Raw genomic sequence first — 7,901 nt, 5'->3', positions numbered from 1 at the left:
AGGCCAAGGATTTGCAGCGCTGTCAACAAAGTAAAGGGTGGCTACTTTAAGGAATATATAATACAAAACATATTTATAGTTATTTAACAATTTTTTATTTGCTAAATAATTTAATATATCTTGTTTAATATATTTGATGTCTTCAGTATGTATCTACAATGTAGAAAGTAGTGTGTGTGTGTGTATGTGTGTGTGTGTGTGTGTGTGTGTGTGTAAAATGTGTAAAGAAGTCACTGCTATTACTGCTTGGTACCCTCATTATTATAGTTTATTCCTAGATTTTTTTTAACAGGGTTCTGGGTTGTGAAGTGTTCCTTACAGTCTCCTGAGCACAAAAAAACTAGAAACTAGAAAAGGTGTGTATGACCTTGTCTCATAACATTACATGATTACAATACTCACCACAATTGCACAGAATAGACACCGTCAATAATTAAGTTGTTTTGCTATCTAACAAAGGATGGGTGGGCGGTCTGGTGTGCTTCCTCAGTCACCATCTGCAGATTCCAATGAGACATAGTCAATGCCTAAATTGTTCAAGGACTCAATGCAGCCTATTCAAAATAGATACATGACTGTACTTGTTCGTATGGTAACAGTTTTCCAAACAAGAACAAGAGTGCCATCTAGTGATCTGGATTGTTTATGAATAAAACTTTTCTACCAACACCGGCGTCAAACCAGGTAGATGGCTCACAGTAGAACCATCTTTCAAAATGCAAGGAGAAATGAAGCTGTTGAATGAAACTAATAGAACCAAATTGTGTCAGTCTACAGAACTGATATGCTTTGTCACTTATGGCCTACTTGACGACTACAATGATATTCATCTTGAAAATAGAGCTTACAGGGCTATGAATTGGAAAGTGCTTTGTAGAGTGGAATGCTGCCCTGTGGACCACTCAGTATATCCAGTGTCCTATCCTAGATGTACTGAACAGGTGTGTATGTTGTCTGGTATGACTTTCTTGTTCCTCTTCAGTTTTTGTTTTTACAGATAAAAATTCAGAAAAGGATATTTGTGGCAATGAACAATTCTTCTCTATGATGGTTTTAATTTAAGTGCAATTGAATCATATTGGGGAAAAAAAAGTTTATTTTTAAACTTGAAAATATCCACCCTCCATTCTCTACATATGTTTGTCATAGGCTTTTGATTATTACATATGAGTGATCACTGCAAAAAGAATGTTGGTGCATCATTCTGTTCTCAGGGTTCTGATTATTGGTTTGAGAATCCACCATAAAAATCAGGCAGTAAAGAAAAGAGGTGATACATTTTTTTGGCAAACACGTCAGTATCAGCAGTACATCCCCGAATTATCCTCAGTTCAAAGGTTATGTTCATTTTAATCTAATTTTCCATAGCACTATCATCTTAAATCAAAATCCTGGCCAACATAACACTGAGCATCTGTGTGTGTGTGTGTGTGTGTGTGTGTGTGTGTGTGTGTGTGTGTGTGTGAGAGAGAGAGAGAGACAGAGACAGAGACAGAGACAGACAGACAGACAGCCAGAGTTCCTTTGGAACTGTGTACTTACTACACACACAATAAAGATGATTACTCAAGCAAATGACCTTAAGTAGAATCTAATCCCTGAAATAAAAGTACTCAAGTTAAGTATGAACTGCATACCTTAAAAGTGTACACTGTGTATGTGTGTGTCTCTGTAAAAGTTTTCAGCTATCAACATTACACTCAACTATCAATATTACATTTGATAAATACTAAATTTTCTTTGTACGTCTAAGTGAAAAACTCAAGAGGATCAATTTGTGCAATCAAAATTCAATACATGACACATTCATGTACATTAAAAAAGGAAAATTATTCATTACAAACGAAAAAGACTTAAAAAATTTTCCACAAAATCTTGCAGTTTTTTTTTCCACCACGAGTGTTCTGCTGTTCTGCCGTTTACCAACCGCATCGAGTTTTTAAGGGCAGCAAGCTCAGTCTTCCCTCTGAAATTTGCGTTATTGAACGCACCTATGACCCACGTGACACGTTTCCATAGTCACGTCATAGCGGCTCCACCATGTTGTAGGAAATCCACATCTGCTCCTCACTCACTGTCAGATTACAGTTTAATCCGAGTAGGAGGAGGAGGAGGAGGATACACTCACTGTCAAGACGCTGAGGGTACCTTGGAAGGACTTTCAGTGTACTCAGTAAAAGAGACTTGACGTGCTGCTGTCATTTTCATACAATACTCGGCCCGCACATAGAAGATGAACCGCCAGTCTTCCGCTGATGTCTTTGCCTGCTCGCCGATTTGCCAATACATTAAGATGTTAGCTGGCTAACTAGCTGGAAAAAGAGTAACTAAATCGGATTAGCGGTTAACGGTAGGCTCCGCTTTAGTTATTAACTAGGTATTATTTGCTGTAGTTGAGAACTGTTAAACAGCAAATAATCATCTATTTATTATTTATTTTGCATTTCTTTATTTTTTTTCTCTGCTGTAATACTTCGCCAGCATTAATGTCGCTACAAGCTAGCGAGTGAAAACACAACACGAGCTGGAGCTCCTTAGCTTGCTAATCTTCACTGCTGCTTGTTGGAGAGTGCAAACAAGGCTGGTGCCTCCAAGTCAAGACGCCTCTGAGTACCAGGCGGATGCTAGCTTGTCCCGAGGCTAGCTGGGAAGAAAATTGAACCGCGAAAATAGCCAGCAGACGAAGGGAAGATGTCAGGGAAGGATAAAGACAAACAGGAGAAACAATCCACAACGGAGCGGCTCATTAAAGGTGAGTGTTCCATTCATGGTACTAGAACACTATCCTCCCATCATCTGCTGTCACTGGCAGCTTGAATTGAAAACTACCTGTAGCTTTTGATATGACTCCCCCTTGGTTCCTAACGGACTGGTGGGTCTTAAATCATGCTCTTGTTCTTGACTGTTGTGTTTGTGGGGGAAGAAATCCTTAGTTGTATTTGTTAAAGATGAATTGTGTTGTAGTGTGTATTCCATTCATCAGGAGATTCTCTCAATTGAGAGAGCCTGAGGTTGTATGTAGAAATATTTTCGTCTGCTGGCGAGGGACAGAACTTCATAAAGGCATCAACTGATCATGTAAATGTCGCCTCACAGCAAAAATCAAAGGCGACCGGTAGTCCTTGCCTTCTCTCCTTGACATTTTGGCTGGATGCAATCCTAATTCATGAGGCTGTTCCCTCGCGGGAATACCCAAGGTCTGCTCAAGTTACCAGCAGACCTTGACGGGATGGATTCTTTCATGCTGAGGTTGCCACTGCGCCTCATTGGACTGACAGGACACCATTTGTCGGGTGTGCCCAAGATGAGACGGGCAGGGCCAAGAAGTCTGAGGTAGCTCCCCGGAGAAAGAACCTAACCGCCACCACTGATACTCCTGCCAGCGCAGTCCACATCCCTGTCTGTCTGCAAGGGCACTGGGAAAGTGTCCTGCCAGCAAGGGGACTGGAATGCTGAAGTGTTAGCCAGTAGGGAGAGGGTGAGTTAATTGTGGAAAGAATCTCCCCAGTGGTCTTCCCAACATGGCCAGCCACATGTTGGTGAGAGAGAGAGAGAGAGAGTGAGGGAGAGAGAATTGGACCGTCACAGGGAAAGACACAATATTAACTGGGTTATGACAGCTCTGGTTTACGATGGACCCAGACTAATATGTTTAAGTGGGCTCTCAAAAACTGGAATAGCTTGGGCTGTGTGGTTGGTGAACAGCTGTGGTGGTTTTTGCAGTGTAACTGGCTGCTGTAAGAGGGTTTAACTAGTAGACTACATAAGACTAATACTTCTCTGCTTGTGTAAGTCAACAGTTAAGCTCATTCTCTGCCAGGTATTCAGCCTGTATCACGAAGCAGGTTCAACACATGAAGAAATACCTGAAGTGAGCTGGCTAGTCAAAACCAAACAGCTTCAATTTCAGATAAACCACATCATATCACCATATCATAGTAAACAACTTGTGAAGTGAACGCAGGTTTTACCAGTCTTGTCGTGAGTGATGTTGGACTAGTCACAAACAGTTGCATCCTTGACTCACAAAGAACAAACCGTTTTTCGTCACAAAGAGGAAGAATGTAAATAAATAATACAGGATACAAATACAAGCAGCAGCACTTTCGCTGCAGCCAAAGAAGGAAGGAAGGAAAATGCCGACTGTAAGTTGATAGACTTGAATGTCACTCCGTCATCAATAAAGCATGAGTAGATTTGACCACCATCAAAACTGAGTTCCAGTAGAGTGTATTTTCACCCAAAAAGTGAATTTTAAATTCAGTCACTCCCTGTTAGGGTATCTTTGCCTCTGGAACATAGTTTTTCCTTGCAGGACTTAATGGTGACTCAGAGGTCAGAAAACGGCAACCAAATGTTTTTATTCTCAAGCTAACGGATACCAACTATTATCCACACCAGCTTGTGCACAAGACCTGGCGTAAACAAGTTTAACTCAATCTGCGTGCTGGCTGCATTTGTACCAAAAAGTGTTTTATATGTAATTTGTTTTAGCTCTGTTCAAAGTGTTGAGAACAGCAAGACGAGGATTTTAACCGCACAATGTGCTTGAAAGTTTGCAAACAGATGTTTTTGTGCAGCTTTGCTGCTGGTTGTAGTTGGTGGCCACGGGGCACCACGAGTTTCCAACTGAATATATGTAGGAGGCTCTTTCTGCATTCTGGAACCACAAAGAAGTGATACTGCATTGGAAAAAATGTCTTTGTGAGCTCAAGACAATGTGCTTGAGAGTTTTTAAAGGGATGTTTCATTGTTAATAGTCAGTCTCCATTAACTCCAAGCTAAATGTAGCAGTGATTATTGGCTACAAGGGCTGTTGCTACACTCATGTTACACATCATGGATGGACTTGGTCTAGGGTTGCTTGGATTCCTACATGCATATCATGTAGATCAATATCAGCGTAATTCTTTCAGCAGCATCCCTGGAGCTGCCGAAGAGTCTTTGGACCAAGTGAAGCAAAAAACACTATACTCCAAATTGTAAATCCACTGGCCTGTAAATCTCATGAGTTCAACAAGTCCAAGGCTTAAGTGCTTCAATCAGTCTCCGTAGTGGACTTATATTAATATACAAAGGAACGTCGAACAAGGAAATGACTTTACGATTAATTGCAGCCATCAGGAAAAACAAATCTATGACCGGAAAGGGTACCCATGCACTGATGTCTGTCCAAGAGAATTGATGAGCCAGTATATGGTGCTTTTATGTTCTGTGTTATCACTTATCTCCGATTTAAGCCTCTGAAGCACGTTATTTTATATGCAATGTGAGATTAAAGGCATAAGCAGCAGTGTTTCAGCCACAAAATGTCTTGTATTGTCATTGAATGCAGTGCTGGGACACTTGACGAAACAGGGGCCGTAATCAGTTATTATACGACCTGCACTTGGGATAAATATTCTTGTCTCTGTTTATACATCCTCTCAAAATAATCATGCACAAACAATCTGCAGCCAAAGGTTTTGAGGTTTGCCCAAACATTTGGCTGCAGGCTGTTTGTACATGATTTTTGGAGAGAATGAATAAACAGAGACAAGCATATTCATCCTGAGTGTGGGTCGTATAATAACTGAGTACAGAGAAAGTTACCATGGTGATCCCTCAGAAAAGTGAACCACCTTCATGACAATGAAAATCCCAGATTGAACCTGATGTGACTGCGCTAACAGTCTCCTGAAGCTCCGTCACTTGTGCTCAGGATGTGTGTGTGAAGAAACTGTGTGTTGCTGCTTGTACTAATGAAGACTTGGCTCAGCTGCATTTATGATGTCCCTATTCTAGTCTACTGTCCGCTCAAAGAACTGAATATCACATTCACACCGATGGCGGACGCTGCTATGCACACACAGTCAGTGATGGTTAAAGCATCAGGAGCAGTTAGGGCTGCAGTGGAAGATTGAACCACGAACCTGCTTACGACTGGATGACCTGATTTACCACCTGAGCCAGAGCCGCCCAACTGAGCAAGATCCAGTGACACATGGATTTTTGACAAAGTGTAAAAGCTAAAATTCTTTCATCTTAAATCAAGTATATTTAGGATGGGGCAAAATATAAATACTTAAACATATTGTTGTACATCCTCTCACAATACAGGATTGAACACTCATATATATATATATATATATATATATATATATATATATATATATATATATTTATTTATATTTATATTTTAATGAGCACAGCTCTGGCTATAAAGGGATTCTCCCATTGCTCTTTTGAGATAAAAGTTTCTTAGTTAGTTATTGTTTATGTCTGTGTTAAAGAGGCACTGATCTGAGACTATGTATATGTTTGTATACTGTCTCAGTCGTTGGATTCTGGGAAACTGATATCACCAAAAAGTGAAAAAAAAAAAATACATGACTCCTGCCTTTTAAGGAGTACTTTAGTCTTCAGTTTCAAAGATATTGTGATTCATGAAGATGAATGGTCTTGCAGTATGAAGCGTTGACTCTCGCAGTATAAGATTGGGATATTATTGTTACCTTATAACTTCTAAATATTGTGATTGTGACTTCCTCTGTGATTCCCACCCCTGCAATATATGCTACTACCTCCACATCCCATGTCTGACTGACTGAAATGACGAATAAACCCGAGGCTTGGCGATGTAGCGTGCGAGGGTGATGCATTCACTGATAATTAGAGCAATCTGAAGTGGATTTCATGATTCAGCCGGCCACAGTCTGCTCCATTCATCTCCACCCAGCCGCATCTTTGTAATTCAATCCTCCTCTATTGTGCTGATTTTGAAACAATAGCAAACATATTCTAGACACTGGCTCATATCACTGTCCAAAACATTATCCTCGGTGGGCAGGATGGCGGATAGTAGTGTCTTTGTTTCTTGACTCGTTTGTTGTCCTGCCAGACAGTGTGGGTGTTGATGCAGTGCAGCAGCCGTCCAGGCAGCGCGTCTGTCGATGTGACGAGTTCATCAAACATTAATGCTAATTAAGCCTGGCTGTTTCTAATAAGAAACCAGTCTCAGGGCGGTGGTAGCTTTTTTATTTTTAACAAAACATTTTTCTTCGTGAGGTTAGGAATTAGGGAACGCTCACTTCCCCCTTTCTGGAGTGTGGACAGTGGTGGTGTTGTTTCTCCCTGCACACTCGCCAGCAGCCAAAGCTTCATTTGTATCTGTGTTTGAACAGATTGCTCCAGCCATGGGCGTACAGAGCAGACCGGAATTATGAATATTACTATGAATGTTGTGTGTGCGTTGGGGGCTTTACCTGAATGGGAAAGAGTGTTCAGCTCATAGCATTGAGGTCGTGGGTAATCATGGCTGCCAGCTTCCCAGCAAACACTCGTAAATTTGGTCAGCATGGCTGCAGCCTGAAATGTTTCACGGTCTGGTTATCTCATGGCCATGATAGAACCCATTCTATGTCATGTTTTCTTTTTGTTCCCCTCAGAAAGCCAGCTTTGTTCCTACTGGAGCCTTCCTCCAGTGTGACGAGGCTTTTAAGTAAACGGCCCCTGAATCTGGAAGCCCTCGCTAATAGAGGCTTTACCTAATCTGTTCTTAAGGCTCCTACCTCAGCTTACAGCTCTCTTCGCGGCCGTGCCTTGTGGGCCGGGGAGCACTTACTGTGTTTATTTATACCACACTGGTCTCTACAACTTTCTTAGCAAAGACACAAAAACATCAGCAGACCCCATTTCTAATCGCATGAGTCACTTTATTTTGTACTTTTAAGTGCAGAATGACACGCTGTCCTGAGTAACAAATACAACAGGCTTCCTCCGTGCTCAGCGACTGCATCAGTAATTAACAAATGCACCCACACTAAGAACTCATTAATGCTTTTTCTCAGATTGCAGTTTGATTTGCTCTGTGGGGCATTTTTTGAAATGCCTCTCTCTCTCTATTCTTGTTCACCGCCACT

At 41.2% G+C, this 7,901-nt stretch overlaps 1 protein-coding gene across 2 annotated transcripts in view; it reads left to right on the top strand.

Moving 5' to 3' along the window:
• Positions 1-2,058: 2,058 nt before the first annotated feature.
• Positions 2,059-7,901, top strand: part of ppp3cca (protein phosphatase 3, catalytic subunit, gamma isozyme, a) — a 34,477-nt gene continuing 28,634 nt past the window's right edge. Inside the window, exons 1-2 of one of the 2 annotated variants that reach the window (XM_086207149.1) lie at positions 2,060-2,350; positions 2,482-2,752. In XM_086207149.1, the coding sequence (XP_086063275.1) occupies positions 2,692-2,752 (61 nt within the window). In that variant the 5' untranslated portion in view covers positions 2,060-2,350; positions 2,482-2,691. Of the gene's footprint in view, positions 2,753-7,901 lie in introns of both variants that reach the window. The other variant, XM_086207150.1, reaches the window with a different exon arrangement.

This window comes from Aulostomus chinensis, chromosome 6, assembly GCF_037954235.1.
Source record: "Aulostomus chinensis isolate RoL2024-O1b breed Wild chromosome 6, RoL_Achi_v1.0, whole genome shotgun sequence".
Lineage (NCBI taxonomy): Eukaryota > Metazoa > Chordata > Actinopteri > Syngnathiformes > Aulostomidae > Aulostomus > Aulostomus chinensis.
The sequence above is the reverse complement of the archived record's forward strand: the minus strand, read 5'-3'. Positions and strand labels throughout refer to the sequence as shown.